General features: G+C 36.5%; 1 protein-coding gene across 1 annotated transcript in view; it reads left to right on the forward strand.

Annotated features, from left to right (window-relative positions):
- Positions 1-18,177, forward strand: part of LOC121410369 (alpha-N-acetyl-neuraminyl-2,3-beta-galactosyl-1,3-N-acetyl-galactosaminide alpha-2,6-sialyltransferase-like) — a 52,356-nt gene that overhangs the window by 17,061 nt on the left and 17,118 nt on the right. The window contains exons 2-3 of the mRNA XM_041602411.1: positions 116-233; positions 11,521-11,883. Coding sequence (XP_041458345.1) covers positions 198-233; positions 11,521-11,883 — 399 coding nt within the window. The 5' untranslated portion in view covers positions 116-197. The remainder of the gene's footprint in view (positions 1-115; positions 234-11,520; positions 11,884-18,177) is intronic.

An 18,177-nucleotide genomic window follows, 5' to 3' on the forward strand; every position in this document is an offset into this window, starting at 1 on the left:
ATCCTGTGACCTCATGTACTGTATGGTTGTCCGTAGTGGCTGTATAGTCTGTTCTATTCTCCATTGTCTCTGTGTATTCCCCATTTTTACATTGTCTCTCTTGATTGCTTTCTAGGAATCCATTTACATGACATCGTTGGCAGAGTTTAGGGCAGCCCCCATGGAGGCGGATAGCGTCTAGGGAGTTTCACCGAGCTATGGATCATTTGAGATACAAATTACACAAGTGTCTGGTAAGGATATATGGTTATTTCTTTATCATCTGTACGTGTATGTGTTTAGGATTCATTTTATAGGGAAACCATGTGATTATTTGTTTTTTAACATTTAATAGAATAAAATGTAATTTTTTGTTTTGTATGACATAGGCTAGTATGACATATTGATCTTGCAATGCTTGAGAATTGGCCACTGTCAGGTTTTACATGTACTATAGTATACAAATATACAATGACACTCGAGGATCTGGCTAAAACTATTCGCATCGAAGGAACATCACATAGTACTATTCTCCCGAGGGCCATCGGCCCGAGGGAGAATAGTACTATGTGATGTTCCTGAGTGCGAATAGTTTTAGCCGGTTCCGAGAATGGGTCATTGTATATTTGTTTTATATCCCTTCCACTCATACCATTTTACAGCGAAACGATTTTTAATAAGTTGATATAGAACAATCGTCGAGAAGTTGAGAAAATAATAAGTCTTGAAGTATGGATCGTCTGTTCAGCGAGCGCACCTGGTTAGTGCAGCTCGCCGAAAGTTTCCCGTGGCATGCAGTGGAGAGTACCGTTTGGCTGAGTAGCGCTCTGCTCGCATCGCACCGCACACCTCGCGTATCGCGAGGTAGGGGGGGTCAAAAAACGTATAGTTCACTTTTTCCCTAGGGAAAAAATGGACTATGCGTGACGTCAGCAAGGAAAATGAACTATATCACGGCAAACGTTTATTGTAGTAAAACTATTCTTTTTCTCCTTGTGTACACTCTCAATACAACAATCTTAAGTAAGGGATATAATTATTCATATATCTCGACCCAGAATTAAACTTTTCTTCAGAGAATTATTATTTTCATCTCATTAAAAAAAGATTACATATTGTATATGCTACTGTACAGGTACATTTAATACTTTTCACCAAAAGAGGGCCTCATATTACATTTACATGTAGATTGAGGCCTATTATACACGTACATGTATGCTTAAAAGTACAGTGGTCTGATGAATAAAGAAAAAAAATCGCCAGGTTTAAAAAAGATTTGAAAGACGGATCATATTATGAATGTGATAATATTTATAAAAAATTAATGTTTAAATTTTCTTTTGTATAGTGTGTAGTAAATTGAAGAATATGAATTCAGAAATACAATGAAATTCACAGGATAGTCAGATTACATTGACATACATGTACATTCAAGGCTGTCAATTTTTTTTACACAACATACCAGTTTCAGATAATATTACTGACAGTACAGGAGGCCCTACATGTGCACTAGTAAAACTCGAACAATCAGTGCATTCAATTAGTTTTACCCAAATTCATCAAACGAATAGTACTTACTATTTGTGCTATTTGAATGTTTGCCAGATTTGAGACATTATTTATTTGACAACAAAGTGCAATGTAACAGATGAAATTTATGCTGAAATTTATAATCAATTCCAAACTCTTTCAAGACATGACAATTACGGCCACTCCAGCAAGCATGTATCATTCAACTCTGTTGATGTTCAATGTGCATCTCAGTCTTGGGACACTCAGCTGAGTCAGTCTGCTGGTACATGTAGGTTATGTAAAGAGTAGGTCAACTTTTTTGTGATTTATGATAATTCAGGAAGCTCAATTTTTTATTAAACTACTAGTATTAGATTGTTTAATAGGGAAAATTTGAAAGGTGAAAAGGGTATCCGTCAAAGGCCTAGCTTCATACAATTCCAGTTTCACTTTTTTCAGCATAAAGGACAGGAGTAATTCCTTCACAGACCAAATCAGTGCAGAATGTAGTCATCTCTCTCCACCAAAAGCAGTGCATATTATACATGTACATACATGTATGTATTTCCCAGTGTTTCCACAGATAAAGTAAGAAACAAATCACCCAGCCAAAACTGAATCCCAAATTTCCAGAAATTCAGAGGCATCTCCTGGAATCTTCAAATTTGAGTTTAAAAAGAAATCAGACTACCATAATAAAGCAAGTTTGAACTTCGGCCAAGCGACCAAAATCAAGGAAGACCTTTACATGTAGCTTTATTATTCACACACTTTTTAAAATGGGAAAAAACACTAAGTGCGAGTGCAAGCAAAAAATAAATACATGTACATGTATGAGCGTCATTTGTAAAGGCACACATTCTTTAAAAATAGAATCAATGTTGAAACTTGCTACATTCAATTGTTGTGTAATAGTACTTTTCAGGTGTCCCTGAATTTCTTGGCATTTCCAGAATTCATGGATACTTACATGTACATGTAGTTCTTGAATGAGGTGAAAACTGATGAAGCTCACATGTGCAAAATGCACTTGGGAGAATTTGAACACTCATGTGTAGCTGTATGTATGCTGAAACTCTCTCACAAGGCATGCCCTCTTTCCTTCTCGTCAGTCTGATTGGTGGATTTCTTTTTCTAATGTAAAGACAATGAATAGAGTGTAGAGCATCTGCTGAATAAAAGTGTTGATATTACATGTACATGTTCATTTTTTATTGTATCACTCTATTTTTGTATTTCTATTTTATCATGCTGGTGTGATTTGTTGTTGTTCTCTGGTTTTTATAGTTGCTTTCACTGTATGTTGTATGTAATGTTTTACTCTTTTACATTGTATGATATTGTAATATGTTTGTTTACATTTAACAGGGCTCTCTTGCAAAGCAGTTGTATACTGAAGAGACTACCCTGGGTTAATAAAACAAAATAAATAAATAAATAAATGTACATGTATGTAAAATGCTGCTTCAGTCGCAAAAAACAAACAAAAAAAATTCTCACGACTCTCCTTTTCATGACATTGAGAGTGTATTTCCTTGTTTCAGGCAGAGGAAAAATAAATTCAGCCGTTCTGGGGAGTGGTCAATTTTGGTTGTGTCTTTGGAAGATGTGTTTTCAAGTGCTCTCCTACATGTGTTTTTGTTGTGATCATTTTCCATTTTGAACACCAATGATGTCTGCAGTAAACATTAACAAGTGGAAATCTCGTTTCTGTTTGAGTTTAAAATTGGAGATTGTGTGTTTTTAGATTTGTTGGATAACAAACAAGTACACCATATAAAGTCATTGCAAATTAGGATCATTCACAAGGAAGTGGATACATGTATGGTAGCATTTTTTTTTGTGTTCATTGTTTTTTCATGCAGGCCTACAGTGTACATGTTAATGTACATGTAATATCGTCAGTGATTTTACAAACTGGCACAAACCTCAGCTGGTCTCCAAAACACTATTTTGAGATAATCATGTCCAAAGTTTTCAGTGTTTTTCTGATGCTTACAATGCATGTAACAGTATTTTGTGCTTTCACCAGAGCTACCTTTTTAAAGCATACTACATTGTACATTTATTCAATATTTGAAATGAAACGCAGACTTTTTCAGAAACTGCTATTAAAGTTTTAAAAACAGGGGGTTAAGGACACCTCGTAAAATCATGCGTACATGTACCTTCCGCACTGTTTTTAGCGGCACAAACCCCGGTTTGAGCCAGTTCGTAAAATCATTCAATGCATACATGCTGCATACATGTACATGTATAAAGTGCAACATCTAGGCCTACATGTATAGGTTGGATCATTGACATCTTGCGCTCCATTCTGGAGACTGCTACAGTCAGGAAGAATGGGTTGTGCCACTTCGTAAAATCAAAGGAGGGGTACTACATGTACAAGTGGCGTTTCGTGCGAAATTTAAATATATGCTCTTCAAATAATGCAAATTTTTATCTGAATTCGGTCATTCTGTAGAGTTAAAGAAGGCTTTCAGCGTATGCAATACACTCAATTTCAAAAGTTTGACCAAAAATTACATGTAGGTTTGTGCTGGCTCATAAAATCACTGACAATATTATACATGTACAAGTAGCTTGCTATGCAAAAAGGGTTGGTGCCCTTTTGTGCAAATAATCGTAATGTTACACCCACATGTTGGGATTGAACAGTAGAAAAAAAATAGATTCTACTGTATGTAAAACATTCATGTGCATCGTCAGAAGGCGTCATCAACATCCTAGAACCATCTGCAGGTGTAGCGCCTTGTGTGAATTATGCTGACATTGCGCCTTAGGCCACAGTGAAAATGGAAAGCAAGGAGAGCACCCAGAGACTCTTGGCACACAAATCTTTGGATGTTCCCCTTCCTTCCACCATCTACATGTACAAGTTACTGCAAGTGAGTCAGTTCACCTCTTCAGTATTGCATCCCATGGTCACTTGGTCTAGATAGAAATTTAATATTTGTTCAGAATATCCCTTTTCACTGTGTATATTTGCATAACAAAGCATTAATAATAATAGCCTACACACTTCATGTTTTGTTGACCTCTACAGGACTACCTGTATCTGTACACTACACACATACATGTACATGTACCGTACATGTACATGGAATTTCTATTTATTTGCCTTGGGTCCATATTGTGTTTCATGTTGATTACATGTACTTGTTGTACGCAGATGTACAGTACAAGTACAATCGCATTTTACTAGATTTTTTCTCCATTGCTGGTGCCTATCTCTGATCGATTAATTATTTCACTTCCAAATAATAAAATGGTTGACTACATGTACATGTACCCTGACGGATTCTGAAATAACAATCTCTGTTTTATAGAAAACCTCGGTATACCGTAAATCAAAAAGACTACTTTATCATTGTCATACATGTAATTTAACACCACCTCCATTTAAAAAAAAAAGCCTACATGCATATTCTTTTATTTTTGTTTTTGAGTTGTAGGCCTATTTTTTTGGTTTTTGCTTTCATAATTTTTTTTCTTTTTATTTTTGGTGCAATTTGCTCTCTTCATTTTGATGAGCAGCATGTGTGGGAACAATGTTTATCATGCAGTTCTAGACTTGTACATGTATATCCTGAGCAAATATTGGGCCAACATCTTGTAGACATTTAGATTTAATCTTTGACAGTTTTATAGCACTTGATAAGAACCATGAACTGGGGTATAGAACTTTGTGCATGTACTTGTATGTTTTTGTTTTCTTCCATTACTGTACATGTAGACCTACACATACTGTACATGTAGGTCCACTTAATGTATGTAGTCAATCAGTTTTAGGGCATATAAGGAAAATTAGTATGAAACAACCAGTAGATAATGACTGTTTTACATACACATGTAGAAGTGAAAAAGGAAAAAAAAAGATTTTGGAAAACATCCATGTAACCTTTTGGACAAATAATGGGGTCATAATCAATTAGTTTATTATTTTTTTTTCAATTTACTATTCAATGTAAGGCTTAAAAGCCTATTGTGAAATAATTTGGGGATTACCGTATCACGTATGATGAAAAATTTGCAAGTGATATACATGTAGGAACACGTTGAAAGGTAATTGGTAATAAAAAAAGGCAACAATATACCTGTACAATAAAAACTTCTACAGATATTGTACAGTTGCAACATCCATACAGATTTATACTGTATACTGTACACTATAGCAAAGTATTAATGCAGGCAAAACTGTAATGTTTTGTTTTGGCTTATTACCCTTCCCTTTCAAGTTTATATAATACAATGTAGGCCACACTCATTTTCTTTGGCAGTACATGATATTGATGTACATACATGTACATGTACATGTACTGTACAGTGTGTACATGTACAGGAAAATGATGAAAGAAAAAGTTCTCATAGCCCATAGACCTTCAGTGTGCGTTGAAAAGTAGCAACAGACTAAACAATGGTTCACGAATTATTGATTTTTATATTGATCTCTGAATCATTTGTCCACATATTTGTATTACTATTTAGTGTGGAGGAGTGTTGCAAGCTACTGTATGTAAACTAGGTCACAAAGATGTAGGCCTACAATATGGTGTACAATTTACATGTGAGATCTACATTTGTTTTTAAAATTATTTTTGATGACTTTTTTCTCTATTTATTGATTAATTTTGAGTGGTGTAATTAATCAATAAATGAATTCATGAATTCATTTATCTAGTTCATGTAATTGAAATTATTTAGGCTAAAATATTTTCCTGTTTATTATTCATCTGTTAGTTTTTTTCAGGTTATTGGTAATAGGCTACAGTGTACATGTACATGTATTGTAAATCCATTCCACAGTGATGATAAAGTTTGGAAAGCCATGTCACATGATTATGGGATTGTACTTCCTCGGTTCACCACCATTTTTTAGTATCTTGCAAAACCACACAATATGTAAATAATGAGTAATAAGTTTTGGCATAAACACATCGAGGTCAACCTTATGATGAAATATCAAACGTTTTATTGCAGATTGTTTATTATTTACTCAGTGTGCATGTATTACTACAAGTACATGCTTTATGCCCCTTCAGTACCCATTGTAATTCATACATGTACTACATGTACATGTAATTCTCTTTGTTTTTGTGCAGTATTCACAATTAATGCAATTTGTCTATTTCCTGTCAAAAAACAACCTCAATGTCACACATCACAAGGGCAGCAGATGACTTGATATAATGTAAAATCAATCACGTATCGGTTTAATACATTCCAGGCTTTAATAACTCTTGAGCAATCAAAGACCTTCCTGTACATGGACAAGAATTATGGAATTAAAAGTGGCCAATTTGTGATTTTACATATATGCATACTACATGAAGTACATGTTCGTGTTTGTATGGGAGTTCAAGTTTGTCAACTGTTTGCTTGATAGTATCTCAACTCCCTGATATATGCATTGTACGTATGTACACGTAGCACTGTACACTCACTGTTTCAAGTTTTGCCAAAGTCGTTTTCATCTTTGTTCTTTATAATTAATATGGAAGTGAGTTACCAATTTCTTGTATAATACATGTACATGTAGGGCTACATGTCATACTGACTCTACTCCTACTTGTACAGTACTCCATTCTTTGTAGGGATTCCCTTTTTTGTGTGGATCCTCCTACAAGTACAGTATATTAGAAACAAAGTGGAATTTGCATCTGCCTTGGAAAAGCATTGTTGTACATTGTACATGTATCTGCAATTTTTTCCTTCATATGGCTGCGTTTTTCTCAGTTGGAGATGGTGCTTTGAAATGAAAGTATGGAATCTACTGTACTTAGTGTACAGTATAAAAACGAATAACCATTAGAATGTGTAGACTTTACAATTACATGTATCACGATGTATTTGACGTTGGTAAGTCATGTTCTTCTGTATGTTTTTTTTTCATGGAAATTTTTAATTTTATGGAAATTTGGTGGTAGTGAACATACTTGCCAAGTATTCCTATGGGGGGGGGGAAATAAATATTAAAACATTTACATGTATGTTCCTACATGTATTTCTGTGAATTCATATCTTTCTGTTTTCTAATCTCAAATATTGAAAAGGATATGTAAGAATGTTCCTACATAGTATGTAACTTCCTGTCTAGCTGTAAATTCATTTGTAATTTGTTCCTCATAGGGTTGGTACTTGGTAAAGATGTGTAATGCTCTGGTGTTTGTAGTACATGTACATGTAGGTCCTGTAATATATACACATGTACATGTACAGTTTAGGGAGGTTTAAAATGGTGTTTCCCATGACAATGAGGAAAAAATTAAAGAGTTCATATTTCATATAATGAAACAAAAAAAGTAGTCAGTGGATGATGTCATCAGTGCCCTCATTTGCACACCGAGCAGGATGTGCATGCAGCTATTTTGTGAAATCATGGACCATGGTGAAATGAAGCAAAACTTTCAAATGTCATAAATTTCTTATTTTACATCCAATTTTAATGAACTTTTGAGTGTTCTGCTTTTGGGATTTTTCTGTTTTTATTCAAATCAACATTTTGTTGATAGGGTGGACTTGACCTTTAATGTCTTTGGAACTCCATTGTCATTCAATTACTTTTGTCAATTGGAGATTAACTAGTAGTAGGACAGATAATTGATGTGACTGTTATTGAGTGAATGAGGAAGTAACATCCTTTTTGAAGTTTTATTGAAGTAGCATACATGTATCTGTATGGTCCTGCCACTTGAGTCTAGTACAGATGTACTGTACATGTATGTATCGGTGTAAAATTCTGTGCAATGTTTAAATGTGATGAAATTAATAGACCCTACAGATTTATTTCCTTGAATGTGTACTAGCTGGTTTCATCTAATCTGTTTTGATCTAGAACAGCCTTTAACAATTTAGTTTTTGATTTTCATGATTGTTATTATAGTGTCACAACTATAAAAAGGTTTATTGTTGTTCCCTGTTTTATTTTTTGTCACCCCTGATTGATTCGATGATTTGCGTGAACCTACAAATACATGTAGGCGTATTTGGTGCAAGGTACAAGTGTATTCTTTTCACCCCCCTACGCGTGTGTATGCAGGCCTGAGGCAGCCAGCAGTTGCCCCTCGCTGCGTCACTCCCCTTGTTGCTGGGTATTATTAGTAGTTTGCACCTCAAGTGATTCACATTTCTTTTGATTGATCAAACGATGAGATGGATCATCATCGATGGTGATCAATGGGCAGAAGATATTGGTCTCAATCATCACAAGATTTGCTCAAACTCAGAATTCTTGACTTGTAAAGTCTTGGGTGTTAAAACTTACACCAGATCACCTACATGTAGTTCGTCCTCATGACAAATTAAAATTTTTGTTATTGTCTAATATCATCATGGAATTGTGTTTCTGATGGTGACAATGGTGGTGATAATGATGATGAATGATGAGTGTACAAAGATGATAATGATGGCGATGATGATCATGATTCTGGTGCTGATGATGATGATAATCGTCATCATCTCCATCATTATTTTGATCATTACACTCAAGAGTCTATCAATCATGCATGTACATATAGTGTATACACTGACTTAAAAACACTCTGCCTTTAATAGTGCCCCCCTGTTAAACAACCATCTCGGTTGGAGCATCCCATGTCTTCTTCAGGCACACCTTAATACTCCGATCCCTGCCCTCACGTGCTCCACTCAAACTCTCCTTTAAATGTATACCCATCAGAGAGGCCAACTCACCAGGTCAAGACTGCCCTCCGTTAGCAACCCGCTACTTGATGCATTTTACATGGAGCTAGCTGTGACAGTCGGGAATTCATAACTGGCTCGATGTCTCCGTATAAATAGCATGAGCCGACGTAAATTGAGGAGGGTTCTGTTCCTCCAAACCCTGTAGAAAGCTCAGATCTGGCCGTCGCCGCTGTTGCCAAGCAAACGGCATCCTCGTGAAAAGATGGCATCATTGGATGTAATGATGATGGCAAATCCTCTTGTCACCTTCAAATTCCTGGCTGTCATCTTGAATGAGAGGCTCTGTATATATTCAATGGTTAACAAGTGACATGTTTATCTGTAGATTCTTCCATGCCATTTGGGTGAAGGTACTTTGAAACATTTCATCGTCTCCATGTAGCTGGAGTAATAATATCTAGCTGGAGTTGTTGTTTATCCATCCGTCAATCATTGTATTGAAATCATGTACAGTATACAAACATACCAATCATATAATTTTTACATATAATATGGTAAAAAACTGAGATATAATACATGTATAATGTACATTCTAATTTCTATACAATTTACAAGGCCTACATGACAACTACTGTTGATAGTAAAATGGCCAATCTAGTGGCCTTGTTTCAGCAGAAGCTTTCTGTACATTAATCAATTTATAGTACATGTACATGTATATGAATAAGAAAATATTTTTTTACGGGTAGGCGATTCCTTTTGTTGTATTGAGTTGGGTTCTACAGCAGATAATTGCATTAGAATAAAAACAGAAACCTTTTCAGGGCTCGAATTAAGAATTTAAAGGGGCAAGGCCATTTTTTAAAAGGGCACTTAAGGGAAAGGGCAGGCAGTTTTCACTTATGGGACATCCAAGGCCACCAAAAAAAGGGCATCAATAATAAATGCACTTTTCAATGGGGCACATGCACTGGATTACCGCAGGGCACCAAGGCCACAGCAAAAAAGGGCAGTTATTTTGGCCTTAAGTCTACAAATATTTGAAAGGGCATCAAGGCCATTTCTGAGGGCATCTAAGGTCATGGCCTTGGATGGCCTTGGATTAATTCGAGCCCTGCTTTTTTCAAATAACATAATATTTATTAGCCCTTAAACATAGAAAAGGTGATAATGTGATAATGATGATGATAATGATGTGAAAACAGTGATGATTATAATTGACATGATGTGATCATTGTGATGATAAGATTTGTTATCTCAATGAGACCATGGACCTACTAGTCCATGATGAGACATACATTTACATACTTGTACATGTAGGCTTAGAATCTTTTTGTTCTTTGAAATGTATTTTTTTAATGTAAAATAAAAATGAATTCGACTTGACATGCAAAGGATGAAGATTCTGAACTGTAATACTCATTTGTTATAATGTAGATACATGTAGCCAGGCTGACACTTGCACGACTTTTGGCCACGATTTTGTCGTGGCAAGTCGTACCATTTTGGGGCACGAACTGGGAGGCTTCCGCACTGTTTACGACTTGTTCATGTATAGTTCACGACAAGTTCACGACGAGTTCATGAATAGTTCACGAATGCGTGCCCGTCAGTGTCCACATTGACACGAACTGGCACGACGAGTTCACGCATAGTTCATGCACTTCCCGCATTAGCACAATGAGTTTGCGCAATTCGGACGGTGTCGTGCTGAACTATTTGTGAAAACGATGTGAGCTGTTCGTGAACCATTCGTGACAGTCATGGCATGGCACGCACTGCCACGCACTGGCACACATCCTCCCGCATCGTCCCGACGAGTTCACGAACAATTTGCGCATAGTTCACGACCCGGTCGCTAAATTTTGTCGTGACCAAAATTTTGAACATTTCAAAATTCTCGTCCCGACATGGCACGAAGTCACGACGTGTTTACGCACACTTCACGCCAGTTCACGACTAGTTTGCGCACTGGCACGACTTGAGTTGTGCCAATGTGTGACACAAAATTGTGCAAGTGTCAGGCTGGCTTAAGTTATGATGGAAATTCTCTGTCCCTTGGATAGGATGAATAGGAGGTCCTGTGAAGAGAAGAGTCACCACTTCTGCACATAAACCCACTGTAGAGTAACCTGGGGTAACCCTGAGGTAGGTTCTACAGGTCTCCATACCCCCTATTGGTTTATTGGGAGGAGAGACCTGCGGGTCACGGTCAGTGAGCAGCGTGCCATTTTTTAAAGGCTGTTTTCTCTCCCTTTTTATATATCGTTTTGTACATGTAGTTGTACCCCTTCTGGAAAACGGCTCCCAGGCACGTGATACTATAGAGATAATGTAGTTACTGATTTATTCCTCCACTTTTTGTTTCTTTTATCCTTGCAGAAACCTCACAGAATACTTGGCTTTGCCCTTTGCTACACCCTGACGTGCTTCATATTTCTCAGCCTGTACTACGATGGCACCTCCAGGGTAGCCACGTCAAACCAAGTCAAAGCACTCCTAACCAACAACATAACCGTTCACTCGCCCCCCGGGCCACCCAAAGAAGCCCATCGAAATGTCTCCCGAGAGATCCTCCAGCTGCAGGACACGGCGGAGCAGCTGCAGCGGCAGATCGAGCGTCAGACCGCAGAGCGCCCTCGCCCCAAGAAGTTCGACTGGCGAGAGTTGGTCAAGAGGGATATCTTCAAGGAGAAGAAGAAGCTGTTGTCTTCAAATGACTACAGGCATTTTGCGAACAATAAGGTATGGTGTAGTACTATGGAAGCAGGAGACCGTCAAAAACACGGATATACGTCGTGTCGTAATTCAATTTACTACACGACGTAAATAATTACGTAGTGTAGCAATTCGAATTACCACACGACGTAAATAATTACGTAGTGTAGTAATTCGAATTACTACACGACGCAATTCCGAATTACTGCCCAACGATTTAATGTCATGACGTTAAATGAATTAGTGTCGCTACATCAAATAATTAAGGTCGTGTAGTAATTCGAATTACTACACTGCGTAAATAATTACGTAGTGTAGTAATTCCAATTACTACACTACCTAAATAATTACGTCGTGTAGTAAATAATTACTACACGACGTAAATTCCGAATTACTGCTCAACGATTTAACGTCATGACGTTAAATGAATTAGTGTAGTGACGTTAAATCAACCAATGAGACCGTTCGTTATATGAGCGCAATGCGAAGAGCTGAGACTACAGAGTATTGTACAGGAACGTACCGGCAGGAAGTTAGTTGGATGTTCGACATTTGATATTCAAACTGTGAAGTTGATTTGATATTCAGGTTCGATATTCAAACGCCTGTGAAGCTGGACCAACATTCGATATTCAAATATATTCAGGGGTTTTGAAAGCTAAGGGGTTTTACAGGTGCAACACGTCTCGGGCAACCATAACAACACTGGCGTGCCCAAGTACGATGACATTTTAGGGGACAAACGTCAGTGAATAAAAGGGCAAGAAATTTTTTTTTCGAGGGGCCCCCAGGGATACCCCGACGGCCTAGCCGGGGTAACACGTATCCTAACTTGTAGAACTTGACTCGGGCAACCATAATTTATAAACACTAGTTTGACCCGGTGCATGCACATTTAGGGGGCTCAAATTAAGAAAATTAAAGGAATAAAGGTCTATTTATCGCATTTTGTTTATATTTTTTTTCCAAGGGGCCCCCAGGAATATCCCGACGGCCTATCCGGGGTAACCACCTACCCTAACTTGTAGAACTTGACTCGGTTGACCGGCGCATGCACATTAACGGGGGGGCTAAAATTAACAAAACGGAATATTTCAAGCATGGGGAACCACGTTCCTGACTAATCTCTTGGTGCCGCCAGTGGATAGAGTAAAAAAACAAGGAAAGAGAGAATACATAATAGGAGAGAGAGAAGCGAAAGGGGGAGATTGGAAAGAAAAGGAGGGGGAACGGGAGAGAAAGAGAAGGGAGAACGGAGGGGTCATATCATTGTATGAACAGGATGTTTTATGATTGTGCCCGAGCATTAGGGTGAAGCTCAATGCGTGATAAGAACAAAAAGAGGGGGCACACAATGGCGCATGCAGCAAAAATTTGCTTCGTAATAAGTCTCGAGCCAGCGAGAAAAAACACACCTTTAACTTTGAGATTGATTTTGACATGGTATGCATAAAATAACGTATCTTTCATCTTTCTTTCCTTTCTTTCCTTTTATCATTTCCTATTGTTCTCGGTTGTAGAACATTTTTTTTTTTGGGGGGGGGCAGTACTATGCGGATCGGGTCCGTGGCAATGACGGACTCGAATATTGGTCAAGCTTCCCAGGCGTTTGAATATCGAACCTGAATATCAAACCAACTTCACAGTTTGAATATCAAATGTCGAACATCCAACTAACTTCCTGCCGGTATACTCTGTAGTCTCAGCTCTTCGCATTGCGCTCATATAACGAACGGTCTCATTGGTTGATTTAACGTCACTACACTAATTCATTTAACGTTAAATCGTTGAGCAGTAATTCGGAATTACGTCGTGTAGTAATTATTTACTACACGACGTAATTATTTAGGTAGTGTAGTAATTGGAATTACTACACTACGTAATTATTTAAGTAGTGTAGTAATTCGAATTATACACGACCTTAATTATTTGATGTAGCGACACTAATTCATTTAACGTCATGACATTAAATCGTTGGGCAGTAATTCGGAATTGCGTCGTGTAGTAATTCGAATTACTACACTACGTAATTATTTACGTCGTGTAGTAATTCGAATTGCTACACTACGTAATTATTTACGTCGTGTAGTAAATTGAATTACGACACGACGTATATCCGTGTTTTTGACGGTCTCCTGCTTCCATATAGTACATGACATGTACATGTAGGTCTAGGATTCAGATCTGGTGGGTGTTTCATACATTTTTGTAAAGCTGTTTACGAGTACATGTAAGATTACAAACAGTTTTACAGGTGTCTGGTGACCCTTTCTTAATAGAACCAAATCAATGTAATGATGTACTGGTGTATATCATTACTGCAAGAGAGGGCCACCAGTTGCTAGTGAAGTCGCTTGTAAGTACACTGTAACTTACATGTATAGACAACTTTATGATACACATAACTGGTGGTTTCAAAAAACAAATTTGATTCAAGTCTAGCTTTAGTACATTCACCTAAAATGTACCATGTGCTAGACCACGTCTTACCTTTGTTGTGATGCGTTGCTACCCACACGCAACTTGAAATTCAAGTGCGACTTTCGGACATACCATAGAAATCTTTGTGAAGCCCTCCCCTTGGTTTGTTTCTTGAAGATTCTTGTCGATGAATTTTTTTTCTGACAAATATTCTCTTTGCAAATAGGTATTGCTTTTCATTCTGATTTAGCTCCTGATTGAAGCGTGCATTAGTCACCAAAATCCCTAAATGCACGGTGATCTCCATGCATTTGTTGACTTTTCCAATAATGTGTCCCTAGTCCAGTTCAAGTCAGTGTGTTAAAGGGGAAGTTCACCCTGACAAAAACTTTATTGTAAAAATAGCAGAAAAAATAATAAAAAATATTGCCGAAGGTTTGAGAAAAATTCATCAAATAATTAAAAAGTTATTAGAATTTCAATTATTTGATTTGTGACGTCATATGCGAGCAGCATTCCTACATAGCAAATGGTAAAAAATCAATGAAATGTCATTTTCTCAGAAAATTGATAATGGTTTTCGCTGTACCTTTTGTATATCAGTAGACAAATCATTTCACACCCGATCATGAATAGAAAAGAAAATTAAGTCATCAGGAACCATGCAAAATTTGAAATTCATGCATTTTATATTACATAACACATGGGGCAGCTGCTCGTTTATGACGTCACAAATGCAAAATTTTGAACTCTAATAACTTTCTTACTCTTTAAAGGATTTTCCTCAAACCTTCACTAATATATTTTACTATTTTTGCAACAAAGTTTTCTTCAGGGTGAACTTCCCCTTTAAAAGCCTTTAAGTAAAGCAGTGTGTTCATATGGGGTACTCTGATACAGTAAACAAATCAGTTGTGAATAGCAATTATGACAACGGTAATTGCTGCCTAAAGAGGATAGGGGTATATGATTTGTTACGTAACAATTGCAGACATCTCTCTCTCAGCATCAGGTTTTACGAGTGGTTTATTGGATGCCTTGTCAAAATGTTTGGCTATTGCAGTGGACTCATTTTCATTGGCCCGTATTCTGAAGTCGGGTTTAACTTAAACTCAGGTTTAAAGTTGTGGATTAAGCATGGACAGCCAGGTGTTACATAAATCACTAACAGTAGAGATATCATAATTCAGCTCATTTGACTCTCAAATCATTCATTATTGTCTATGAAGTTTAAACTATGATTAGATTCACCATCGATGAATCAGGAAAGAGAACAAAAATTTATTAGAAACATACAACTTAATGAAAATTTTGACACTTTTTGCTTCCCATAATTTCAGCACAGAGTTAAAACCTGACTTCAGAATGCGGGCCATAGGGTTCGATATACATGTAGCTGTTTGTTAAATGTCCATTCATGCTTTTGTGACTTTCATGTATATTGTTACGAACTACATATATGTAGTACAATTTCCAATCTCACAAGCTTTACATGTACTTGCAAACATTTAATTTTTACTTTGATATTCATGATTTTCAACTGCGTTTCCTCAATCCAAATTTGTTGGGATCTTTATAGAAATAAGGTTTTTGTGAAGTTCTGTGAATTGTGTTCCTATTGAATTTTGTTGATTTTTCCATCTCCATTTTCTGGACTCTAGTTGATTAGCAAAAAATAATTAAAGATTCAAAAATCAAACCACATGGGATTTATATGTATCTTTCTTTCATTCTCTAAAATTTATTTCCACCACTGGTATTTTGCAGAGATGGTACTGTAGTACAATATCTTGCAAATTTTATAGATACAAATTAGATTTGTTTCAATTCAAAGGTATTGGACCATTTGTATGCGTATCAGGGTTTTGGGCATCCGCAATAGCACTTGCTAGAAAAACTGTCCACGTTCTCAGGACGTGCATGCATTATTGAACATTCAAAGCACACATAATTATAGTCACAGACTCTACTTGCCTTTTATATATAGCTTATATTGATTGAATTTCCGAGGCCTTGCTCGGGTGTGATCCTTTTTATTCCTAAGATATTTTATACAAAGAAGATATTTGAAGAGGAAATAGAAGAGGATCCTTTGTAAAGTATTTGTAAACCTTCTGAGATATGATCATGCACATATCCCTTTTTGGTTCGTCTATTATTAATAACCATGGTGTGTGGGTTGACTGTCTAGAAAGGAAAATGTAAATGTAAACAGTTTGAGATTGAATTTTTTTTTAGTTTCTGTTTATACATATTTTATAATAAAATATATTTCCCCCACTTCTCTTTTGAAAATTAAAAAAGATTTTATGAATACATGATTGTGGAGCCTTTATAAGTACACATGTACAGTAGTTACGGCATAAAATCTTGTGTATTCTGAAAAGAAAGAAAAAAAAATTCCTCCCTGGTTCTCCTAGTGTGAAAGCCCCATAATATGAATAAAGTAAATATTTAAAGAGAGACTCGACTTGATCATGAATAAATGAGCACAAATCGATGGCACAGAAGGTAGAGTGAGAAAAAAGTGTCAGGTTAGGATAAACAAGTAAAGTATCATAGTTTCCTCTCGGGAGACCGAGTGCAATGTCAGTCAAGCAAGGAATGGTTAGCTCCTCCAGCATGAAATGCTTCATGTGGGACAATGATGAGGATGACGACTGAGCAAGGTATGACTAGCAAACATGAGTCATAGGTGACTGAGAACCTGAGGAGTTGAAGGGGAAAATTTGGGGTTTGATGACTTGATATTAAACTGTCCATCTAAAGTTCTAGTAAAATGTTTTAGCTTTTATGAAATGAAGCCAAATACTTTTTTGAAAGTGGAATTAAAGATAAATTCCAGTTTTGGTAACGATCTCAAAATGACTTTTTACAGAATCTAATATAATGACCACCCAAGTGTCTGTTTGTATGAATAAAAAATATATGCCAACGGATTCTGGGAGAAATCGTGTAATTACTGAGAAATAAGCAAAATAAGCGCGGATTCGGTCACTTCCGTCGGGTCTTTATTCCAGCAATAATAATACACTGTCCCACGTGTGCCTATCTGTGTTGGTAATCTTCAGTGTGAACGTTTTTCAGCGTAGATTTCAAGATTTCACAAAGTTCAGTTTATGTAACTGTACCAGATCTAGATACTCGATGATATTCTGACAATTAAGCCTGGTTTTACAGACTTTCTCATGAAACCAGTGTTTACTGCAACTACTGGCATTTCTCTTTAAAACTTGAATTTGCAAACAGGAACACACAACATTGATGTAAACTTTTATAATTCATCTTAGAGATTTTAATGTACTTCATCTCGACATTAGCAGGAAGAAGAAAAAAGACTCCATAGACATGTGGGAAGGTACAGAGATAGCAAATTGAAATAATTTTAAGGTGGGTCTGATAGTGACAGAACTACCGTGATAATTCTAGCACATTTTCTCCAGTATTTCAGTAATGCATAGAACAATCTGTCCAGATTAGTTTTGAAAATGGCTATAAATCATCGAAACACGCATTGCTATCCTTGTCAATGATGAAAATAATATACATGTATGATGTATATTTTAAACCATATTCCATGTGATAAAAGTTTAAGTGATTTGAGATTTAATGTAAAACCCAATTACAATTTACATCAAATTAAGTTATCTACATGTATGCCTCCCACTCATATAATTGTAAAGTTGATTTCTCTCCAGCACTGATGGAACAGCAATTACATTACCGCATATATTTTCTACTTTGTAACCTGCATACAGTATTTCCTATCAAAATGCCATCTATTTAAGTCCAGTTTCTTTCAAATTGAATAATTAATGTACACGCAGAACTTATTTCTCTGAACACTCCAAAGTGAATGCCCTCACTTACGTCAGACCCAATTTGATGTTTATTTTGCGG

This window comes from Lytechinus variegatus, chromosome 1 (genome assembly GCF_018143015.1).
Source record: "Lytechinus variegatus isolate NC3 chromosome 1, Lvar_3.0, whole genome shotgun sequence".
Lineage (NCBI taxonomy): Eukaryota > Metazoa > Echinodermata > Echinoidea > Temnopleuroida > Toxopneustidae > Lytechinus > Lytechinus variegatus.